General features: G+C 38.0%; 2 protein-coding genes across 2 annotated transcripts; one reads left to right on the top strand and one right to left on the bottom strand.

Moving 5' to 3' along the window:
• Nucleotides 1-292: 292 nt before the first annotated feature.
• Nucleotides 293-6,295, bottom strand: fam210aa (family with sequence similarity 210 member Aa). The gene is made up of 5 exons (XM_057355528.1): nucleotides 6,184-6,295; nucleotides 5,875-5,912; nucleotides 4,940-5,326; nucleotides 1,679-1,790; nucleotides 293-1,561 (listed from the first exon to the last, which is right to left on the bottom strand). Exons 3-5 carry the CDS (start codon nucleotides 5,299-5,301, stop codon nucleotides 1,295-1,297), a joined length of 741 nt encoding a protein of 246 aa, XP_057211511.1. The 5' UTR covers nucleotides 5,302-5,326; nucleotides 5,875-5,912; nucleotides 6,184-6,295; the 3' UTR covers nucleotides 293-1,294.
• Nucleotides 6,296-6,979: 684 nt separating this feature from the next.
• On the top strand, nucleotides 6,980-25,448 carry rnmt (RNA (guanine-7-) methyltransferase). The gene is made up of 11 exons (XM_057355040.1): nucleotides 6,980-7,054; nucleotides 7,740-7,855; nucleotides 8,868-9,006; nucleotides 9,244-9,366; nucleotides 11,481-11,596; nucleotides 16,620-16,801; nucleotides 18,154-18,318; nucleotides 18,664-18,781; nucleotides 19,703-19,804; nucleotides 19,897-19,930; nucleotides 24,698-25,448. The coding sequence occupies exons 1-11, from the start codon at nucleotides 7,036-7,038 to the stop codon at nucleotides 24,733-24,735; spliced, it is 1,152 nt and encodes a 383-aa protein (XP_057211023.1). The 5' UTR covers nucleotides 6,980-7,035; the 3' UTR covers nucleotides 24,736-25,448.
• The last annotated feature ends 404 nt before the right edge of the window (nucleotides 25,449-25,852 follow it).

The following is a 25,852-nucleotide window of genomic DNA, read 5'->3' as shown; positions in this document are numbered from 1 at the left end:
ATTTAATTAAATATTATTGGTTTGTGTTTAAGTGGGGAGAGGAAGTCAGATACTTCTGGGATGGCGTGAGGGTGAGCTAATGATTTTCATATTTGGGTGAACTTCCCATGAGGAGCCGAAAGGAGGGCATTGCACAACCGTACTGTACCGGCTGCTCCTTTGATTCATGAGTTTGTTTTCTGCACATTCTCTATTGTTTAATAATTCTTCTTTTACACTACTTATGTCGCAGTTGCACCAGTGTCAAAGTTATGCTGCATTAGGCTTTATCCATTCAAATACATTTATACTAATACACACAATTCAGCTGTTATTCGTGGTGTATTTAACGTCATATTAATCAGTTTAATATGCATTCGGACACAATATTTTAGGAGAACCCATTAAACAGAGGGTCTCACAATGTCAGGGGACATCACAGAATGAGTCAATGAGCTCTTCTGAAAGTTTTGTTTTTATTTTGTGACCAACCAGGTGTCATATATTCATAGTATCATAGTCCTGACACATCTATATTGTTGTTTTGCAGGGATTGATGCATGAGACCTAAAGAGTGCTTCAACATTTGCTGATAAATACATTTCATTATAAAATGTCATTTATAGTTTTGCAAAAAATACATCAATGTGTGACAAGTGCACATTCTGTCATAAAAAAACCAGTGAGTTAAAATGAAGTCACATAGGTTAAAATAAGACATCTTGACAAATTTAGTTTGATTCTGTAAATTTTAAGGTGTTTTTCACTTTTTCAGTTCAGTACAATATAACACAGAATTATATATGCTGCATGTACATTTACAGCTTTAAGAACACTGTTTTGCATAATGTCTAGTTACAATCGGTTTCGAACCTTCCAATTTTGACCATATCATGTTCAGTAACTCAAACCTGTGATAACTATAAGCTATAGCTTAAATAAGAGCTGCGTGATATTAATAAAGACACGGCATGGAGTATTACAGAGGCCTCACGTGTGGACACATACGGGACAATACACTTCATGTACAAATCTGTTGTAAAACATTGTGCTGTGATTATCTCCAGAAACTAAGGTATAGTACTATTGACATATGATTTTATCTTTTCGCAATAGCTTAGCCAACTACGTGAACAAGTAATGTTAAATGTGCAGCCTACATTAGATTTAGAGAGCACGTGTTTCCCCCAATTAAGGTGTATTATATTTTAAGTAACATCACTGGAAGATGTCACATCAAATCTTTAGTGCATTGTCCTTCTCCATAAACTGTAGACTCACAAGTCCAAATCTAACACCTGTCTTTATGAGGCTACTACTCCTTTTTCTTTCGGAAAGACACTTTGTCTTTGGTTTCTTGAAGTCTCTCATTGAACTTGTCTTTCGTTTCCTCCATTCTCTCGGAAAAGCGATCCTTGGTCTCTTCCATTTTCTCAGAGATTCTCTCTTTGGTCTCCTCCATCTTCTCCTGGAGATATTCTTTCACCGGTGGAGGAGTGGACATGTAGCCGTGCTTCCTCAGGTACTTCACAGACAGTGACGTTCCTCCTAATGTTACTGTGTACCTTGCAGGCGTGGCAATCTTCAGAAAATGAGAAAAGAACTTAAAATTTGACAATATAATTTTTTCATAATGACACAATATAATTTTTTTATGTGAAATTGTTTAATTTATTGGGTAAATGAGGTTAAGTCCCACCTTGTACATGGCATAGGCTGTTAATGCATAGCCACTCTGAGAGTACTCCAGAAGTTTAACAACCTTATCAGGAAATCCAAGAAACTCAAGAAACGGCACCAAATTCACTCCTCTAAAAGTAAGACAGAAGAATTTCAATGTGTGCTGTAGATCAAATGTAATATTTAACAAAAATTACAGGTTTCTATTGTTAAATATTTTCATACTGAATTGCAAATAAAGAGCTCAAATTTCCTAAAGACCTTTATTCTGTGCAATGTTTATAAAAATATAAGCCTTGTAAATAAGGTGTTTTCCACATAATGTTTCATACATATACAGGTGCTCAAATTTGTTGGTACCCTTACGCTCATTGAAATAATGCTTCATTCCTCCTGAAGAGTGATGAAATTAAAAGCTATTGTATCATGTATACTTATTACTTGCATGCATTTGGTATGTCATAGATATTCTAAAATGGCCCGGACACATTTGTAGGTACCCCTTAGAAAAGATAATACATAATTGGATTATAGTGATATTTCAAACTAATTAGTTTCTTTAATTAGTATCACACATGTATCCAATCTTGTAATCAGTCATTCAGCCTATTTAAATGGAGAAAAGTAGTCACTGTGCTGTTTGGTATCATTGTGTGCACCACACTGAACATGGACCAGAGAAAGCAAAGGAGAGATTTGTCCGAGGAGCTCAGAAAGAAAATAATAGACAAGCATGGTAAAGGTAAAGGCTACAAGACCATCTCCAAGCAGCTCGATGGTCCTGTGATACACGTGATAAGGTCCATGGAATTGTAGCACCTCCCTGGGTGCGGCCGCAAGAGGAAAATTGACCAGAAGGATGCAGTGCGAATGGTAGAAAAGGAACCAAGGTTAACTGCCAAAGAGATACAAGCTGAACAACAAGGTGAAGGTATGACAGTTTCTGATCGCACCATCAGTCTCTTTTTGAGCAAAAGTGGGCTCCATGGAAGAAGAACATTTTTTAAGAAAAACATAAAAAAGCCAGACGGGAATTTGCTAAAATTCATATTGACAAGCCACAATCCTTCTGGGAGAATGTCCTTTGGACAGATGAGTCAAAACTGGAGCTTTTTGGCAAGTCACATCAGCTCTATGTTCACAGATGAAAAAAATCAAGATTTGAAAGAAGCGAACACCATACCTACAGTGACACATGGAGGAGGCTCGGTTATGTTTTGGGGCTGCTTTGCTGCATCTGGCACAGGGTGCCTTGAATCTGTGCAGGGCACAATGAAATCTCAAGACTATCAAGGCATTCTGGAGCGAAACGTACTGCCCAGTGTCAGAAAGCTCTGTCTCAGCCGCAGGTCATGGGTCCTCCAACAGGATAATGACCCAAAACACACAGCTAAAATCACCCAAGAATGCATAAGAACAAAACATTGGACTATTCTAAAGTGGCCTTCTATGAGTGCTGATCTGAATCCTATGGAACATCTATGGAAAGAGCTGAAACTTGCAGTCTGGAGAAGGCACCCATCAAACCTGAGACCGCTGGAGCAGTTTGCTCAGGAAGAGTGGGCCAAACTACCTGTTAACAAGTCTCATTGAGAGCTACAGAAAACGTTTGCTTGCAGTGATTGCCTCTAAAGGTTGTGCAACAAAATAATAGGTTAGGGGTCCCATCATTTTTGTCCATGACATTCTCATTTGTTTTATTATTTACAATATTATGTTGAATAAAAAATGTTGAAAAAAAAAGCAAAGTCTGATTTCTATTAAACATGGAATAAACAATGGTGGATGCCAATTACTTTTGTCGGTTTCAAGTTATTTCAGAGAAAATTGTGCATTCTTTGTTTTTTGTGGTGGGGTACCAACAAATTTGAGCACGTCTGTATATCCAATACATGTGGGTCCAAGACGAAAAAGGGTTTAAGCATAAAAACAATAAGGCCCGGTTTCACAGGCAGGGATTAGCTTAAGCCTGGACTAACCCTTAGTTAAATTAGGATATTTTAATAAAAATTCCCTAGTAAAAACATTACTGGTGTGCATCTTGAGACAAAACAATGGCGCTGACATGTTTTAAGGAGAGTTATTTTCAGTTAAGACTGCTCAAACATTCATTTTAGTCTGGGATTAGCCTTAAGCCTTGTCTGTGAAACCGGGCACAAATGTAATACTGCTTTAAATTGTTGTTATTAGAAAAAAGAATTTTTCCCTGATTTAAAGAAGATCCTCACTAAAATGTCATTCAGTGTAACAATCTTGTCAGGCATATTTACAACGAAAAATGATTTATGACACATTCAAAGATGAATTGCTTTCACCCCATTTTTTTTAAATTGGCCACTATCCTAGGTTTTGCCCATTTGTCAATAAGAATTTTTTACTCATTTAAAGCACAATAAAATGTAATATGCTCCCTTATTATTTATATATTTGAATATGTACAAGTTAGAATAAGCATGTTGTTTGAATTTGTACATAAATTGTGTTACACTGAATGACAATGTAACATCATTTCAAGCAAATTTTGACATTTTTTTCTCCAAAAAGTAGACATTTGACTTACATTTAATGCGCTTTCTGTGGACATAAAATCACTTTTATAAATGTCTTTTGATGCGGACATATTAACGTCTTTGACCCATGTATTAATAAAAAAACTGTACAAAAACATCTGAAGGTATGAAAACATATTTGTCTTTTTACAAGCGATTCCTTATGTTTGCCTGTCTAGTACACACATTTTCAAACATTTGAGACACTCTGAGACTTTTTAAGGACCCTTAGACACAAGTAAGAAGAATGTTATTTGATCTAAAAACTGTTGCAGTGAAGTTTGGCTGCCAGCACTCGATAACTCAGACATTCATGACAAGTGAGGTCATGGTGAATTAAACAGACCATTTTTAAGCATCCATTACCACCTCCCACATTTCTGAAATGTCTAGACAGTGGTGACCCACATTCAGCCAGATACACGGCAGAATAAACAGTCCCACGTGCAATTTACTTCAATTCACCACGACCATGAAGATATAACGTCCAAGCAAAAAAGAAATGTACTTCTACCCCACAACACAACTGACATCGGACTCTTGGAACGTAAGCACATATCAGCTAGAAATTCCTTTTTTATCCTTGCATTTGTCAGTACTACAGCTTTTGATACTGTAGTGCTTGCAGGTCATAGGTTCCACATCTCTCAGCGCTTAGCATGTAAAATGTAAGCGTCTTAACCTTTGACCCAAATTCACACATTTACAATAATCACAATTCTCTTACTTACTTCATTGCAGCGTAATAAAAGGTACCAAACCACACTGAAGACGTCACCACGTGCACAGGGATCATGACTTTGCTGTACTGTTTAAAGGTCTTTTTGAACCGCTGCAGGAGGCTTATAGAACTGTCCTGCAGCGGGTCCGACTCATCCTGCCCCGGAGCGCCGTTAACTGCATGATCTCTGCTGGAGTTATGCCGAGGAGCCGGACAGGACGACACCGCAGAGGTGCCGAGCCATCGTGGGCTGGAGATCAGATGGGCTGAGGGTACCAGCATCTGTGTGGTATGACCGAAAGAAGATGAAGGTGTGATCTGCATCAGAGCGGCAGTCTGCCTGAACACTCCGACACACACAAACCTCTTCATCTCAACACAAGCTGCTTCTCCCAATCTGTCAACACAACATTTGACAAAAGTGCAAGATGAGTCATCAATATTTTGAAAGAAACACGTTTTTCAAGCAGCTCAAAAATGAACATTTTTCCTTTTTTTGCTGTGTACATACAAATGCCTGGTTTCATGTGAATCATCTGTTTTTTATTTCTCATTGTATGACACAAAACATAGCCACCAGGATGAACACAAAAAACAAATGTACAAAACAAATAAATAAAAAAGCCAAGAATGGAGACAAACAAATTTCTCTTACAGTACACATACAGTATACATATATATATATATATATATATATAAAGAATTTTAAGTTTAAAGTTTGAGACTCCTTTGATTTCAAACATATTTTTGATCTCAGATATTGGTTTTAAGATATACACATGTACTTGTTTGAGTTGTTACGGATATTTGATTTTTTAGATCAGGCAAACAACAAAGGTTTTGAGCATAATATAAGAATCATTATGTATCCAACAAATCTGATAAAATATGAAGCAAAATAAGATGACTTATGGTCTAATGTTGTTGAATGTGAAACATCGCTACCTTTAACCCTGATGATGGAACTAATGTTGGTCACACAGCTGAAAACATAAAGACACATAAACATTAGTAACGTTACATGATTGATCACATTTACATCCACACTGAAATGAAAGAAAGTTAATCTCCCAATGAACGTAAACTTATTCAAATTCACTTCAGTATGTCATTACAGTAAGTTAGCAAACGTGATGAATCAGCTAGCAGCATTGCTAAGTGATGTCTAACATTTCAGCTGTTCAACTAAATAGAATTTCACTGTCTGAACGGAAAAAACGATAATCCGAGAGAAACTCTGATAACGTTACATACATAGTTAAACAGGACCAGCATGGTGTCATTTGTCCACCGAAACCACATTTTATTCACGTCCCTTCTGTCATTGAGAGACCGCAGAAGTTACGACACATGATGACGATTTCGCAGTGCAATGTGGGAAGTGTAGTAGCCTAAAGTAAAACCTAGGAACTACATTTCCCATCGCACAATAGACTTAATCTATTTCTTTGGGTACAGCTTTATATATAACTTGTGTGTTGAGTTGATGGCTTTTCTAAAAAGTTATCATTGATGTTAAACATTATAGTAATGATGGGAAAATATCATATACACAAATGTAAATGGAGTAAATTCCTTCTTTAAATTGTTTTAAAAATGATTGTAAAAATGATTTAGCATCCCTTAAATATCTATCCAAAGACAAACGGACTTCTATACATTTATGTCTGAGAATTGTCGCAAACTCTGTGTAGAATTATTCCCACAACGCATCGCAAGGACCTTTACGTACGTTGGTGTACAACGTTTTGTAGAAAACCAAAAGGTTTTAACTAAATATGAAATTAATTAACGTAAAAAAACGGTATCTTAAAATAAATACGTGGACAAACGTAAAAATGCGCTTTTCAAACGCATATCGTTTCAAAGCAGCTTTAATGGGGGAAAAAGCACGTCAGTGTCGAAAGGACACCAACTTCGTTACAATTGTGAAATATTTGCATAAATAAATACATTTTGGTGTCCTTTCGTTTTGTTTGTGTGGCGTCAAAATAAGTTAGAGCAAAGTCTATTCCACCCCAGTCCTGTAGGCGGCGCCGAACTCACACCATCCGCCCATATTACACCAGCGAGCACCCGCGAATATACTGTGCTGTATGCGGATACATGATGGCGCAAAACTTAAGTGAGTACAGCAGCATTCATTTAGCCTCAGTGCTCTACTTTGATACCGCAGCTCACATCTTAAAATCTGAGGTGTTTCATAAGCGTTCGCATACTTTGAAAGTCAACTAAGTTAGCCCAGATCTGTTTTTCTACAGATAAAACACGTGTCGACTCGACATGCGCGTATTTTTATCATCAATGCACATTTAAACTATGGCCATTTCAGAACATGCTTGTATATTATGAATTGTGTTGTCTGATCTTCATACTTTTACGTATTTAAAATGCAAATGCATAGCCATGTATCGGTGTTGGCTGTGATGCAGTGGATCAGTGAATCGTATTGACTTCAAGGCCCCCCCATTCAGTATCCACAACAATATTTGATAACCTGTGAATGAGGGGCTATGCCCAAATAAAATATTCTAGAAGATGCATTTGTTATACAAAATAAACAAACATGTCACCTTTTCGGATGTTTTTGTAATGCTGTAGTTTTCTCCTGATTCGTTAAAGAGTTTCATTTATGTTGTTCATGCGGTCAAGATTGACACTGAAGTAATGATGAGTAACGCAGTTAATTTTTAGACGTGTTTTTAAGGAGTGCTTAAATACAGCATAATAATAATAATAATAATAGTGATTATGATTTTTTTGTATTAACTTGCCGTACAATGCGAATAATACATTCTTTGCTATGACAGACAGTAAAAATACTGATGGAGAGGTCGAGCAGGAGTGTAGGAGAGATACTGCACATACTTCATCGCGGAAGAGACATAGGGATGCTGACGACGATGAATCTCCCAAAAAGAAGCTGGTAAGATGCTGTATGGTTGGTTTATGCTGGTTGTGTTCCACAGAGGTTTGTCTTGTATTGTTTTGATCTGATCTTGGCTGGTTCACACAGTTTTTTCTACAGTGAATGTTCTCAGGAAAACCCTTACCCTTGTACATAACATATTTTTGGACAAAAGTTTGACATGCCTATGGCATAACTTTCCTTAAACCTTTTCTATAGGTCACAGGGTTTTTCCTAGCTCAAAATGAGGCGGAGGTGGTGCCATCCTGATCTTGTACACACACATAGGCCTACCCTACCTTTAAGTGGCTTAACCAAAGTGACTTTGAGTTTGACATTAAAAGTTCTAACAAAATTAGATAAAAATGACAATTATTAAGTTATATAAAAGATTACTTTATTCAACCAAACAGACATTTTTATTAATCAAATAAAGCTTTTTTATCATTTCAACTAACTTTTCAGCCCACAATAGCCAACTGAATTAACCTAAATTCTTTCTAAATGAGCAAAGCGCATTCACATCTTGCATTCTCTGTGGTTCACTTTAAATGATTCAAGGATCTCTTATATTCGCTAGTGACTGAAAAGTTCAATAGTTTAAATGAATCGGTTCAAATGAGTCATTCGTGTGCGAGTCGTTCTGAACGCAATGTAATAAATTTCAAGAAATTAAACGTACTTGGATGCAAAACAAACAGCCGTGAAACACAGGCTGGCTCTTGTTCTGCAACTCTTTTTAGCGCCTCAGTGTGCTGATAACGAAACAGTGCCTCCACTGTGGCGTAATGTCGCAACTGTAGTTACAAATGACAGTCTGTTAAATGCACGCAGCATTTCTTGTGAAGACTCGCAACATAATTTTGGCGAGAGCCTGAGGCGGCACGACATTTGACGGAGGCGGCCGCCTCCAATTTCTCTATGCAGGAAAAACTCTGGGTCATCTTTGGAAGATGCTTTTGATAAAAGCGACTGTCAAATGCGTCGCAAAGGTTAATGTAAAGAACTTTTGTTTACCAATGCTTTTCAGGTCACAGAGGAATCCTTACACAGTCAAAGAGTGGCCACACATTATAACGCACTCCAGGAGCGTGGTCTGGCAGAGCGCAATAGGAGCAGGATTGTCCACATGCGCAATTTCAACAATTGGTTGAAGAGTGTGCTGATCGGTGAGAAACACTGCAGCTTTCGTCTTCTCTCTTCAAAAAGTCATATTATGTACTTCAGGCCCCTGTAGAGGATGCAGTTTTCTAGAAGCCTTCGACACCTGGACCATTTTTCCTCCTAATTCTCATCTGATCATGTTGTTGATTTTTAATCTCACGGATAGGCTTGCCAGTAAATTGAAGCATTAGACTTGACCTAGGCCATGAGAAGCTTTTCTGACGTTAGTGTGTTGCTCGTAGCGGACATCTTGGACAAGGTGAAGCAGAAGAAAAGAGATGTGACTGTGCTGGACCTGGGCTGTGGAAAAGGAGGAGATCTTCTCAAATGGAAGAAAGGACGGATTGACAAACTGGTGTGTGCAGGTAATCATACGAGCCGCTTTTTAGTTTTGATCTTTTCCACTCTCTTGCATTGCTTATATTGCATGTAATTCTAATGCTGATCTGATGCCAGTTCTGTGATGGCACCAAAGAAATGTGACTTCTAAACGGTGGACTATTCTTTTAGAGTCTTTTACAACAGACTTGCCAGGGCTCTAGAGTGCGACCAATTTGGTCGCACATGCGACCTAATTTCTCAATGGTGCGACTAAAAAAAATCTGAGGTCGCACCGGTGCGACCAGCCGTTCGAGGGAAAAAAAAAGTCTCTGCGAAAGTCTCCCTGTGGTTCAACAACAGACACATTAGGCCCATATCGTGGTCTAAACCAATCAGAGATAGTGAAGGGCGGACCCCCCTCTGATTGGCCGTGGTCCAGATATTCCTGTATGTGTGTGTACGTTTGAAAATGCTGTGCTGCAGTCGGACAGAGAGGTGAGTAGCCTATAGGCCCGTCAGATAAACAGAGTGGATGTAGCCGCGGATGATGAGAGAAGATGAAAAGAACGATTGACAACTTTTTCGTTAAGAATGTTAAGTTAAGGCCTGATCCGTCCGAAAATCATTACCAATGCTCCGACATGCTAGACTGCGACTAAATGGTCTCATTTTGCGACTATTTTTCCTGCCTGTTTTTCTTAATGGTCGCACCGGTGCGACTGTCAAACTGATCAATATATCATTTTTGCGTATTATAAATTTAATGCGCAGAAATGTTATATTGCGCAAGCGGCGCATTCAGTCACTCATTTTCGTCTCCCATCCTTCAACCATTCACTTATCTATCAGTGCCCCGCCCCCAAAGACGTAATTCGCGGGTTACCGGTAAGAGGCGAAGGACCGAAAGAGCAGACGAGTGAAGCGCTCAATCTTGCAACTTAAATATGCAGAATACAAGAATTTCCCCGGCTAAGGTACAAAAAAGCAAAGATAACAAAATGTGTTGCAAATATTGTATGCATGTGAAGCTAATGCAGAAAACATGTTTAAACTTTATGCACTAAACTATTGTATAAAGATCTCTAACAATACTGCAAAGCATACAAAACGTTATACATCACGCTAAATACTGTTTATTTGTGAGTCGCTATTGATAGAAGCCAAACGTGTATCAATGCAGCTTTCATGAAGAATAATCACTAAAAGCCTTCAGGTCTCGCGGGTTGTTTGAGACGCGCGCGCCCAGAGAGTCAGAGCACAAAATACTAAACGGAGTTCTCTTTCACGCCTTCTTACTCTGAAACGGACATATTAACACAAAATAACCTAAAAATTCCCATATTAACAAGAAACCTTGTAAAGGTATTCAGTTTGTTTCGTGACCAAACAGTTGGGAAACAAAACACGTGTTCCAGTATATTGCGCGAGCTCTTAAAGGGGCAGCAGCATAATAAAGATCTCTGTTTATAATGTTCATCAAACAAAAACGGACGGGCCCAAAAACACTCACTGATATTAAAGGAATTGTGTTCTCTTATAGGAGTCGTTCACAACAAATAAAGGAAGAAAGTAGCTTTAAGAAAGATGTGCTTTAAATATGGTAAAGTGTTGAAAGAGAGTTTACATATACAATAAAAATAATTCAATCATAAACAATGATTTGTATTAATTTCTAATTGATTTATTAATGTATTAAACACATTTTAATGAAGTTTTAGTGATTATTTTTTCTTACCTCACCCCACGACTCTGGTGCTATCAAATTAAGGGCTGATAACTTGGTAGCACCAGTGCCATCTCTCTCAAGTGTTAGTCTAGAGCCCTGCTTTCTTGTAGAATTGTGCTTCAAATAAAGAACTTTATGTTGACCAGATTGTTAGTTAATCATTTACAAGTCAATATTGCCTATATGGACAGCGATTTAAAAAAAAAGTGAACTTGTAAATCTGCGGTGTTACATGCGATGCGGTCGAAAATTTGGGTGCACCTAACTTTTGTGCTGGTGCACCTAAGGCGCACCAGTGCAACCAGTGCAAAAAGGTAGTCTAGAGCCCTGCTTGCCGAAAATACCCTGGCTAGAGGACAACATAATGAGAAATGTGTGGCACAGCTTGACACATTGCAAGTGCTTGACTGTTTTGTTGTTTTTATGTTACAGACATTGCAGGCGTGTCCATTGAACAGTGTCAGCAGCGTTATAATGACATGAGACGCAGGGGTCACCCAAATGACCACACCTTTGCAGCCGAGTTTATCACTGCAGACTGCAGCAAGGTATGTGCATGGGATTCTAAAGAAACACAAAAAAGTTTTACCTACAGTGTACCTGTAACTTCACATCGCTCATTGCTTATTTCAATCATATATACGTAAATTGGCAAATGGGGTAGCATTTTATTTGAACAGATTTTAAGGAGTTGTTCACCTTCATAATGAAAATTCTGTCATCATTTACACGCCCTCTTGTCATTTCAAACCTGTATGACTTTCTTCTGCCGAACACAAAAGAAGATATTTTGAAAAATGTCGGTAACAGAACAGCTCAGCCCCCCATTCACTTCTATCGTAACCAATGCAAGTGAATGGGGGGCTGTTAACAGCTGACAGAATTTTTATTATGAAGGTGAACTACTCCTTTAAAGTCACCATGCAATCAAACAGGAAAATTCTAAGTGTTTTACACAGTGTTGCAATGATTATTATAAATGATTTATCTGTGCACACCATTATTATTTTTTATTCATTTGCACTTGTAATCTTTAATCAAAAACGTTCAGCTCCTCTCCCCCCTCCACGCCCAACTTACAACAAACCAATCAAAAAGGGAAGGGCAAAATAAAGCCCCCCCCTTTTCTAATTTCAGAAGCCGTTTCACTCGGATACACGTCACGATACGGAAAAGAAGTCAATCGCACCTTCCGTTTCATGGTGACTTTAAGTGTGCTTTGCTTATATAAAATCTTTTAGGATCCGGTTAATGTTAAGTCGACTTTGTGAAGAGTTTTAAAAACATCTTCATACAAAATGATTCGCACTCAGAGATACAAACGTATTAAATTGTATTCCATCATTGGGGACCAATTAACACTGACGTTTCGGCTAATGTCTTCTTCAGTGTGTTAAGCCATTGGTTACTGCATCCACATTTAAAATCATTGAGTCAACATCATATTCATTATATACACCTGTGTATCCCAATTATATACACCACTCGTCAACATATCCCACTTATTAACTTAAATGCCAAACATAAACAACTAGGTTCACGTCTCTAATCACCACAGTCGCCACTGCACATCACCAATATTCCAAACTTCTCAATAAACCAACATCAAACACAAAATACATTATAATGAAAGATATAAGCTTCACCTCAACAATACTATAAACCTTTTCTTGATTCTTTGAATCAACCGGTAGTGATGAAATTACCATCCTATTTGAAAGATACTACAGATTTTTTGATTAAATTGGAAGATATTCCTTGTGTACATCCACTTGATGTTATTTCTCTCTACAAAAACATACCCCATGACACAGGCCTAGATGCCTTGAAATTTTATTGTAAAGATGTTGATATTAAAATTCCAACTCAATATGCAATAGATTTGACAACATTAGTATTGACAAATAATTACTTTTTATTTGATAAAGATTTTCATTTACAAATTCAAGGCACAGCAATGGATACTTCGATAGCACCGAATTATGATCATTTATTTATGGAGAAATTTGAACATGATTATATTCATAACAAAAACTAATTCAGTTCAAACACTAAAACCTGGATGCGATACATTGATGACTGTTTCGTGATTTGGTCAAGTCCAGGTCCAGAAACAAAGTTAGTTGAGTTTGTATCATCTATTAATTCAAAAATACCATCAATTAATTTCACTATGGAAAAAAAGTTAAACAATACATTTTTTGGATGTACAGGTAACTAAGATTGAAGAATCATTACAAACAACAGTATTCTGAAAACATTTACGCATTTGGCAGATGCTTTTATCCAAAGCGACTTACATTGCATTATACTATACATTTGTTTCTAAGTATGTGCAATCCCCTGGGATCAAACCCACGACCTTGGCGTTGTTAGCGCCATGCTCTTATCACTGAGCTACAGGAAAGCTCTTTCAGGAAATTGCTCTTTCAACGATTCCGATCCAAATGATATCTTGAAAGTAGGGCTGTGCAATTAATCGAAAATTAATCGTAATCGTCAATTTTGGCCTTCAACAATTACAAAAACAAAATAATCGAGGCAAACGATTATAGTGCTGCATTCCATTTTGCAAGGATCATATCTTTTCTTGTGGTATAAATCCACAGTGCACCCTTTTCCTTTACAGTGTTTCAGCTGTGCTATTTCTTTACATTTATTTTGCAGTTGAATTCACAGTTTAAAAACCAAGTTTTCATTTTTCTATGTTGTTTTAAAAGTTAATGAGTAATCGTGTTAAATAATCGGGATCTCAATATTGGCCAACAAAATCGTGATCATGATTTTTGTCATAATCGAGCAACCCTACTTGAAAGTTGGTTGAATAATGCATCAAATAAAATCAATCGGTTGAATAGAAATCATTTCCTGGAAAGATCAACACAGCTCGCTTTCTCTTTGTCCCTCCTATCTGAAGATGACGTTTCCAAAGTCATGTCTTCTAACCACCCAACTTCCTGCCCGCTAGATCCCATCCCCACTCATCTCCTCGAGGCCATCACTCCATCGGTTATTCCCGCTCTGACCCACATCATCAACTCGTCTCTCACCACTGGTACATTTCCCATAGTCTTCAAAGAAGCCCGTATTACACCGCTACTGAAGAAACCCACTCTTAATCCTGCACTGTTAGATAACTACTGACCGGTATCTCTCCGCCCCTTCATTGCTTAAACGCTTGAGCGTGTTGTATGCAACCAGCTCTCCTCCTTTCTCATGCAGAACAACCTCCTGGACATCAACCAGTCTGGTTACAAGAGCGGTCATTCCACTGAGACTGCGCTGCTCTCTGTCATTGAAGCCCTGAGACTGGCAAGAGCTGCCTCTAACTCATCTGTACTTATCCTACTGGATCTATCGGCTGACGTTGACTCAAGGCTATGGGTGTCTCTGGAATGGTGCTACAATGGTTCAGGTCTTACCTGTCAGGTAGGTCATTTAGAGTATCCTGGAGAGGTGAGGTCTCTGAGTCCCAACATCTCGATACAGGGGTGCCTCAGGGCTCAGTGCTTGGACCATTGCTCTTTTCTGTATCTATGACATCCCTAGGTTCTGTCATTCGGAAAAACATGTATTTTCCTATCACTGCTATGCGGATGATACACAACTCCACCTGTCATTTCAGCCTGACAATCCGACTGTTTCTGCACGCATTTCAGCATGCCTTGGTGACATATCGCTCTGAATGAAGGACCATCACCTGCAGGTGAACCTTGCAAGATGATCCACTTAACTTCACAGATCAGGTTGCCAGCACCACTCGGTCCTGTAGATTCATCCTCTACAACATTAGGAAAATTAGACCTTTCCTATCCGAGCATGCTACGCAAGTCCAGGCTCTTGTTCTGTCCAGACTGGACTATTGCAATGCGCTACTGGATGGACTTCCAGCTTGCACAACAAAACCTCTATAGATGATCCAGAATGCACCGGCAAGAGTGGTCTTCAATGAACCGAAGAGAGCGCACGTCACTCCTCTCTTCATTAAGTTACATTGGCTCCCTATAGTCACTCGCATCAAATTCAAGACTCTGCTCCTGGCCTACAAGACAACCACTGGTTTGACACCCCCTTATCTTCATTCACTAATGCAGACTTATGTACCCGCCAGATCCTTACGCTCTGCAAACGAACGACGTCTTGCGGTGCCATCCCAAAAAGGTAAAAAATCGCTCACACGAACCTTCTCTGGATATCTTGCACATTTGTGGAATGATCTGCCCGCTGCTACAAGATCAGCAGATTCTGTAGCCATCTTTAAGAATCGGCTGAAAACACATCTCTTCCGTCAGCACCTGACCGATCATTTCTGACTTCTATATCTTTTCTACTCTTTCTATATAATAATAAAAAAAAACTTAGCTATGTATACTGTGGTAGGCTATATGAGACCAGTTTTATTGCACTTATGCCTTTTGTTGTCCTTATGTTGTTCCAATTGCTTCCATTGTTTCCCTCATCTGTAAGTCGCTTTGGATAAAAGCGTCTGCTAAATGACTAAATGTAAATGTAAACTGAGAAATTATTCCGTAAATTGAACTTTGACATATAACGAACACAGTAACTCAATTAAGCCAGTCATACACAAGTATTGGTATATATTATCACGTGATGAATCTTTAAAGACATTTCAGTATTGTCCAGTTTTCACGTTTAAGAGATCTCGTAATTTATTAGATAGATTAGTAAATTCTGATGTTGTTAGGAGAAAAAAATCAGCCTTTATTCAGGCATGTTTTCCATGTAGACAATGTGCTGCATTGTCAGAATCTGGTAAGATGTAAACAGTTTGTGTCCAACGACAAACAAATTATTTAAAATTAGATCTTGTATCACCTGTACAACCCGAAATGTGATTTACATGTTGAAATGTCCTTGTCAAAAAATATACATTGATAAATCACTGCGACCGTTGAAATTGAGAATTAACGAACATAAATCTAATATTAGATGACAAGCTATAACCTCTCCGGTGGCTAGACATTTCAACGAAATGGAACATCGAATCAAACAATTGGAATGTATAAACGTTAAAGGAACGTCACCGTAAATACAAACACAAGATTGAATGTAACATACATAAAGTGAAAAACTGTCATAAAAATCCTTATTAATGGCAAAAATTACTTACATTTGGGTCTGCTTGCTCAAGTGAGCAGCCATGTCGGACATTTCTCTTAGCCCTTCGTTTGAAGTGAGGTCCCGGAAAATCTTCATTTGAAGGGCTATCTGGCCCCTACCCCGCCAACCAAAAGAGAATTGAGGGAAAGTGTAGGGTAAGTGGTAGAATTGGGATTGGGCCTTAATCTTTAATCAATGCTTAGAAGTACCCCGTAAAATAATATAAGATGTGCGGAAGGTTTTTGGTAAAACCTGTTCAGGCATGTATTGGGTGCTGGTTGTGGTTTCACACTTTCGAGATCTTGTTTAATTTGTGTGAGACAAATCTTCACCTTTTAATGTTCAGGAGATGTCAGATGATTCTCACAAAAGGAAAAATGATGAAAGTCATTGAGCATCAGCACATGACAGTACAGGGTCACCTGCTCTCGCTCTCTCTCTGTGTTTCAGGAGTTGCTGTCTGAAAAGTTTCGTGATCCGGAGCTTCAGTTTGACGTGTGCAGCTGTCAGTTTGTGTATCATTATTCTTTCGAGAGCGAACAGCAGGCTGAAACCATGCTGAGAAACGCCTGTGAGAGACTCAGACCTGGTGGATTCTTTATCGGGACATCCCCAGATGCATATGAGCTGGTGTAAGTTCTCACACATACGCACAGACACATGAGCTGGTGATGTGTTATAAATTGCAATGATGGAGAAGAGGCTGTGCTGTATTATACATGGAGTCTTGGCTGAAAGCCGTTGCGTTACGTAATAATAAAAATATTAAAAACACAGATTTTATGTTACTAAACGGGCAATTCCAGCGTTATGCACGTGATACAGAAATGCTCAGAGAATTTGTTTGTTTCAAATATATTGAACCATCTGATTATATTTTACTTGATAGAGTCTAAACATCAGAAAAATGTCAAGTCTATGAACAAATTTTCTGTTTTGAAAAGGGAAATAAAGGACACGGTTTTTGGGAGACGACAAACTTTGTAGGATTTCTGTGAATTAAAATGCAGAAACCTGAAGAGTAGGGATGCCTCTTTATAGAACACAAAATAGTTGCTTTATTTTATATTGAAAATAATAACATTTTATGTATCGTTTCCTGAAAATGGCACCGACTATGAAAAATCATGCACTAAAAATAAAACAAATGCTTCAAAAACGTGAAGAGAGACCTCACATGGGTATTTGAACCCCCAAATGTTGATATCTGTGCTGTAAGTATAGTAAAAACCGTTGGTAAAGACTTTTTCATGGTAAGGTTGACATTTTCACGGAATTGCCCAAATTGAATCATTAAATGCTATTCTTTGTTAAACATATGATGCTTGATTTAATGCAACAAAAATCAGATAATGGTTTGGAAAGGAGGTCATAGCTGTGCTTTTGATATTGAATAAACCACAGCTATTGAACCGTTTGTTTTAAAATTCTTCTTTGGGATGAGCTATAGATAGGTTTATCTTGACAACATAAAGAAATGTTACGACCCCGCCTTAACTTCTCGTACACATTCACCAACAATAGAGTGCCTGTAGATTATTTCTGATAACAATCAAAAGAAACCGAGAAGAAGCGTTACTTGGCTAAACTTGCCTCTCCAATATTTTGAATTTAGACTGTGATGCTAAGCTCAACCGCTAGATGTCAGTGTACCATACGGTTTTGTTTAAATGCGTCAAAACTACAGGACCCGTTCAACAAATTGCTTATTTAATAAAATGAACATACAGGAAAAATTCAACAAATCGTTTATTGAATACAATTATTATGAAGTAAAATAATAATATAAAGTAATATTAAGATCAATTAAATAAAATATAAATACTTATATTATTAGACACTAGCCAAAACCGGAAGTTAACTGATGAAACGGTCTATATGGTAATAAACTCTTGATGTTTTTTTAGTCTTTGGTCAATGAACTTTTTTTTACATGCTTTCTCATGCAGTTTGTGTTGTAATATGAAGTCATCTTGGTCCACAGGAAGCGATTAGAGGAGTCGGACACCAACAGCTTTGGAAATGAAGTGTACAGCGTGAACTTCCATAAGAAAGGCGACTACCCTCTGTTCGGATGTCAGTATGACTTTAACCTGGAGGGAGTCGTCAATGTGCCCGAGTTTCTGGTGTATTTCCCTCTGTTTGAGGAGTAAGTGTTGCACATCTAGTGCGTTTTTGTAGCCTTGTTTTTTTTTGTAGCGTTAATGCCATAAGATGCCAACAGAGGGCAGAAGAGATTCATAAATCTCACATGCCTCTTGTCTGTAGTGTCTGAAACGTTAGTGATGATTTTATGCTGTTTGTGGCCTCTAGAAAATTCTTAAAAGATTGTTTTTTGTTTTGCTTTTGACAGGTTTTATTATAATTAAAGGCTTATGCATAAGAGTCTTCGTTTAGAACAAGCTCTTCTTTTGGCTTAATAGACAAAACGGTACCTGTGCTTCATAACCAGAATTATTTTTATATTGATATTTTTTTGTTTCTCTTTGTCCAGAATGGCTAAAAAGTACAACATGCGTCTGGTCTGTAAGAAAACATTCCGAGAGTTTTTTGAGGAGAAGGTTAAAGATAAGAAACACAAGGTTCTCATGCAGTGGATGCAGGCGCTAGAGGTTTGTGTGTTTCTGTGATCCATTACTTCACTGAGTGAGAGTCTGAGATAGATCTGGGATGGCACGAGGGGGGGGATTTTGGAGAAAAAAAGCCAAAAGGATGTTATGCACACGTGCGCTTTTAGTATTTGACCGTTAAAAGGGATAGTTCACCCAGAAAGAAAAAATCTGACATTGTTTATCATGTCATTCAAAACCGTTAAATGACACAAAACGCAAAAGAAGATATTTTGAGATTTGTTCTTTAAAATATCTACTTTTGTGCTCTGCAGAAGAAACTCATACAGGGAAATGTGGAAAGAATTTTATTTGTGCGTGGACTTTCACTTTGATCATGAAAAGCATATTTAATATATCTCATGCTTTTTAGGAGTGGGTGCATACCTCACTTATTTACATGACTTAAAATCTAAAATGAGAATATTACAGTAACATGTGAGTAGTAGTCACATTGAGGGCAGTGCGTTTTATTAACTTCTCAATACATAATTAGGAAATCGTATCTAAAGGCTGGTTTTTTAATATCATTTTATGTAACCAAAGGTTCTGTGCTGCAGATCTTGCATATCCATTTTCATCTCCAATTTCTACCTATTTGTTGATGTAGCACTATGTGTTTGTGTTTGGCTTTCTGTAAACAATCAAATGCAGCAGCTATAAAAGCACTTAATTGTCATATTTTACGCTGCAGGCACTCTTAGAAATATCTTTCATTGTCAGCGGTAATCCTCTTAGCTTCTAAATGATAGTGTAAAGAGATCTGCTCCGCTACTGTCGTTGGGGAAAAAATGGATGCGACTGCCCGCTTCAGCCTACAGTATAGCTGCCAGATCTGTCTGTGGATAATGATGACTGTTCATCTGCCCTTTCTTATCTTTACTTTGGCAGAATCAAACAGTTTGTGTCTCCTTGTTGTCATAGCAATACCCTCCGGATGAGAGAGGCCGGCTGGCGTCCGATTCTCTGGGGGAATATGACCATGCCAAGACGATCTCTGAGAATCCTGCTGTTAGACTTCCCTTGGTGAGCATTAATGTCATTTTATCTTAGTGAAAGGATTTTTCTATAGCCTTTTATTAATTAGGTTTTAATAGCGTGCTCTTTTTTTTCCCCAGGGGACGCTGAGCAAGTCTGAGTGGGAGGCTACAAGTATGTGGTGATGTGCACTTCCTGTTTAAATCAGCCTTACAATATGTCATCGAGCATCTTTTCAGATCTCATGTTGTGACAAACAGATGCTTTATGTTCCTGAAATATCACGTCGGCTCAGTGTCTGAAAGGTTTTTCTACAGCGATTGTACCAAAAATGACAAAAGAAAAAAGAACTGTTATGAGAGGCAGTTTAGACCAAGAGCATAAGACTCGTTTGTTTCTTTGAGCCTAAAGAGATAAAAAACGTGATCATTTAAACGATTCCTCCTACTAAATGATAGCATGTGGTACTATTTGTCTAAATGTTTTTTACTTCAAAATCAGTTTAAAGCTCTTGCATGGCCACAAATTTTGTAATACCAAAGATTTAACATACAGGTTATTTCCTGATATATTTTCTGATTTATACTTCTCAGTTGTTCCGTTCGGTATATTTTACGGTGTTTAAACAAGTGGGCGTGGCTTATTCGACCAAGTGGACGTGAGACTAAATGTGATGGAGAATATCATAAAATATATTGTTTGTTACAGCAAAATTATTACTCGTACCGTTGGTCATGTCGGCCACATGTCACATTTCAGTTTTACAGCACAAAGGCAACACATAGTTTAATATGTATTCAAATATTCTGCCTGGCACATTAGTAAGGCGGTACATTCTTTAATTATATGTGTACACAGTCATTTATTAGATCAAGCTAATGAACTTGCCGACTGATACTTAATCACAGAAAAATATTCGTGAGACGTTTTAGTCTAAAAATAATGTGTAACTGTGTGAATTGCATCATAAATAACAGTCTTCTGTCAGATAATGGGAACGTCTTACAAAAAGTGAGTCCACACATGATGCATATCTATTTTTATTGGTATGTCACCATTGCCTAGATCAGGTTATACAATAACTCCAAAACGAAATCTTCAAAATATGTTGCTTTCTTTAGACGAGCAGCAAAACAACTGATGCGATACTTAATGCTAGGGACACTTTTTCTGCCCCCGATCTGATCCGAGTCATTTTATTTTCAGTATCTGCTGATCTGAGTCCCGATCCGATACTTGTATTTTCCTAGTGATAGGTGCACGCTCCAGGTATATTAATGTTATTAAAATATTACTGTTTAACAGTTCACATGCTGTATATTGTAACAAACATAATGACAGAATTAGTCTTTTCAACTAATTCAAATAGCAGGATTAGATGAAACATTAAATTAATACTTCTTTGTCAATGAAGTATAGTTCAAATGCTTTTATTGCAGCTGGACAGGAGTTTGTCCTCATGAGACAGAATAACAGCTTCATTCAACACTAAAACCCTCAACACAATACTGCAAGTTCACTCTGTGCTATTGACAAATAACTTTGAACTTTCACTTTGAAATAAATCGCAGTCGTGTTAATGCTGTATGAAGGAAGAAATCAGACGCTAACCCGTGTGCTCTATCACAGCGTTCACAGACATGAGTGAACTCGATGTAATCCGTCCACTTTTTGAAGGTTTTTGGTATTCAATTGTTATTATTGAACGATTGCTAACGCCTTGCGGATTGCTCGTGCTGCAAACATTACAAGCGGCTCTTCCGCTGCACATTTCCCCACTGCAGACACGGCTGTCAAAGCTCGCGCTCTCGTTTACGAAACTTGCGTGATGGCAGAGGTGATCGGAAATGATTGGGCAAAATATGGCCGATCCCGATCAGGTTAAAAATGCCTTGATCGGCCCCTGATCCCAATCTTTGCGATCGGCTCGGGACATCCCTACTTGATGCTTTTTTTTGTCTGTTACAGTTTTCTGCTCTTTTCACACTAACAGCTTCTCGGAGGCCCTAATTTACAAAAAACTTGCACGTTTATAAAAGTGCCGACTCGATAGCCCATGCAAAAAAAAACATTTCTAAGCTGATTTACTAATACAGTCTGTTGAGCATTGCGTCATGTTTGTTTTTGTGGGTTTCCTTTAATGATTTCTTTAATCAAAATACCGGATGATGTCAATGGAAATGGATTCAATTGCACCAGCGAAGTGATTTCTCACCCCCTGAAAGTCATCATAGACTGTAAGAGCAAATAAATATGACTGAGGCAGGTATTAATCCGATTTGCGTTGTGTGCCGTGTCCTTGTCGTGACAAAAATGTGATTTTTTTTTAGACTGGAGAGTATGATGTACTGGATTGTTGACACGCTTTGTTGTAATATCAAATTAATTCCAGTGGGCACAGGTTTTTACAGCATGAAGTAATAACTGAAACACATTTTTGTCCTATTCAAACCAAATGCACACCATACTTTTAAGCCTTTAAATTAGCCACTTTAAATTTAAATATTTATGAATTAATTAATGTATGCACAAATGGATTAAATCAAAGCCACATTTTTGTTCTGTTTGTTCAAGAGTAAATGTTTGCTCTGTGAAATTGGCACAAAATAGAAAAGATGTTACAGCCCCTCGAGAAGCCACTGCGTTTATTTAATGAATGACTTAAAACGCATAGAGAAAATGATCTGGGCTGTGATCTGTGAAAGTAATTCCATTCATTTTGATAACTCCGGCAGGAAATGTTCGATAAGCCTGCTCAGGCATTTCTAGTGAACTGACAGCTACAGTATAGGATGTCAAAAGTGTCAAAAGTGATGGTTGAATTAAATTTTGCAGAGAGAAAGTGAGGTATGCAGCAGTGATCATCTGTGCTCCTCACGGCACTGAAATGCAAACGTATTTTCATCTTGCTTTGTTTAAACAACTTAATAAATGTTAAGGCATGACTATTTAACTGTTTGTTTATTTACAGAGCACAATTAAAAACAACATAACGTTGACCAATGTGCTGTACAATAATAAAATTACACAAGATAAAACTTAATATCAAACAAACACTGAACAACAACATTTGCTAAGAACATCCGGCTAATTAGCCTACAGACCCAAACGCTAATTCAAGTAAATACAATTTCAGATTTTGGAAGGAGCCAGTCTGAGATGAAGAGGCAAATTATTCCAGAGCTTTGGGTTTACTACTGCAAAGGCCTGATCGCCGCTCAATTTCAGTCTGAAATTTCAATGTCAAAAATCATTTGATTAACTGATCTAGGAGACCTAGATGGAAGGAGATTCACTAAATATAACGGAGCCAAGTTATGTAGAGCTTTATATACCATAATCAAAAGTTTAAAATGAATTCTGTACTGCACTGCACTGGCAGCCAATGAAGTGAAGTTAAGATCGGTGTTATATGCTCTTTTTTTACGAGTACCTCTTAAAAGTCTAGCAGCAGCATTTTGGACAAGTTGAAGGCGGTTTAACAATGCTAGGCTGACACCAATGTACAGTGAGTTACAATAATCTAATAGTACAGATATAAAGGCATGGATCATCTTTTCGAAGTCATTGGAAGACAGTAACGGTTTTACCTTTGCTGTCTTAAATGGAAGAAACGGGATTTTGCCACTGAATTGATCTGTGTATCAAATTTATGATAACTGTCAAGTTCAACACCAAGGTTTTTCACTACGGATTTACAGAAAGAGGTTAACTCACCCAAGTCAAAAGAACTTTGAGTATCGGGGGCCCCAAACCAGATTACTTCAATTTTGCTATAATTTAGATTCAAATCATTTAATTGATTTAACTTCATGTAAACATCTCAATAATGAATCAAAAGAATAGTTGTCCTTCTTCCGCAAAGGTAAATACACCTGAGTGTCATCTGCATAGCAATGGAAAGATATTCCATGTTTACGAAAAATAGAACCCAAGGGCCACATATACGTATTAACGAGAACAAAATCGGGCCAAGAATGGATCCTTGCGGAACCCCACTAGATAATGTGGCCCTTCAAGAATAATGTTGACCAAAAAGTGACTGAAAACATCCTATTTTAAAGGTAGGACTTCAACCACTCGAGTGCCATGCCCCGGATTCCAACTGTCTTTTGTAGGCGAGAGATAAGGATATTGTGATCAATGGTGTCAAACGCTGCTAAGGTCTAATAAAACTAATACCACTGAGCTGTCAATCGAAATCAAAATATCATTTATAACTTTCAACAGGGCTGTCTCTGTAATGTGATTTAATTTCAAACCGGACTGAAAAGTTTAATAAAACTGACTATATCTTCTATAAACTATTACACAACTGATGCTGTTAAAGCTACCTCAGAAAATTGAAGATACCCCACAGCAATGAGGGGCGGTTCACCTGAAGTTTCCAGCTGGTTGATATTATACGTTTTTAAGAATGTTCTGTGCATATGGCCAGTTCCCTGGAGTGAGTTATCTTGTTACATGACTGAATTGACACATGTTTTTTTTCCATTATTGTTCATGTCTAAACAAATAAATAAATCCAGCTCAAGCCAGCTTATAAATTTGTTATGCATTTGAAAACCTTTTTAGTTCTGTAATAACTCAATCAATTCACATTAAAATATGTGGATGGAAACAGGTACTAGAGAAGAATGATGTTATAGTTGACGCACAGAGCCTGTGATCACTTGAGTAGTACTACCACCACTGCAAACAAGAGAGTGTTTGTCTGCGTCCGGTTTTACGTGGCAGAAACGCTGTCAGTGTTAAAACACATCACAAGTCTGTTGTTGTACTTTTGTAGCTTCCTTACGCACTACTTGCGTGTTCAATCTGGTCTGTTAGTATCGGTCTGATGCTGGGAGTGTGACCCTAGGAAATGTTCCGGTGATTTGGGGTTTTCTGTAATGTGATGTCCATGCCTGATTCTTTGTCTTCTGCATCTCTCTCTTTTAGGCATATACCTGGTGTTTGTGTTTGAGAAGATGTCGTAAGTCAGAGGAATCGAGCAGTCGCTGCTGATGTGTCTCCTGTGGTGTCCAGGAGCCTGCTGAACTCTTCAATTTCACTAAAATCTTTTTCTACAGGCAGATCTTTTCTGAGTGGGTGGCTAAAGGAAGAGATTGTGTTTTGAGCATGTAGAGGAAAGGCAATGTGTACACGAGGCACTTGATGATTATTCTGATGGATTCTGTGGTTACTTGTAACCTGTGTTCACCCAGTACTCTTTCTCTTCATGTCAAGCTAACAGCTGGGTAGGGTTCACGGTCCCTTTGGGTTTTACGGATCACACTGTCTCTTTGGTTTTTGCAGATCACACTTTCTCTTCATGCTTGATTGAACTCTTTGATTTTCTTCTTCTGAAAACACCCACCTGCAGCAAATCGCTCTTTCTTTCTGAATGTTTTAGCCAAAGCTCCTGTCTGTTTGTGGTCATCTGTGTAATGTTGATAAGTTTTTGTTTGATGTGTGACAAGAACATTGCCCACTGTTCTTATAGACACAAATCCATGTAAACGGAGACTTGGCTTTAGGTTAGTTTTGGAGATTTGTTTTCAATTTGAATTTGTAATTATATTTTACTGTCATAGTCTAAATGTTTTATTTAATTCTTTAGTATCAGATGTCATTGTTGAGCGCTGTGTCAGTCCTGCAATCTGTCGAGGGAATGTAAAGCTGTTTTAGGGGAATTAAATCTTGAATTACATGTGTCTGTTGTATGCCTCTGACTGTGAAGTCCTTATATCTTGCATGTTTTATGTCTTGTTCGTAAAGCCTGCTATTTTTTTATTATTTATTACAGTAGCGATGCATATTAATAAACATTCTGTCAATATGCCAGAGTTAGCCAAAAGGCTATTTTTCACCTGCAGTCCCTAGACGGATTGTAAAAGCAGGGTTTTTCCTGCATAGAGAAATTGGAGGCGGCCGCCTCCGTCAAATGTCGTGCCGCCTCAGGCTCTCGCCAAAATTGTTGCGAGTCTTCACAAGAAATGTTGCGTGCATTTAACAGACTGTCATTTGTAACTGCAGTTGCGACATTACGCCACAGTGGAGGCGCTGTTTCATTATCAGCACACTGAGGTGCTAAAAGAGTTGCAAAACAAGAGC

This window comes from Triplophysa rosa, linkage group LG16 (genome assembly GCF_024868665.1).
Source record: "Triplophysa rosa linkage group LG16, Trosa_1v2, whole genome shotgun sequence".
Lineage (NCBI taxonomy): Eukaryota > Metazoa > Chordata > Actinopteri > Cypriniformes > Nemacheilidae > Triplophysa > Triplophysa rosa.
The sequence above is the reverse complement of the archived record's forward strand: the minus strand, read 5'-3'. Positions and strand labels throughout refer to the sequence as shown.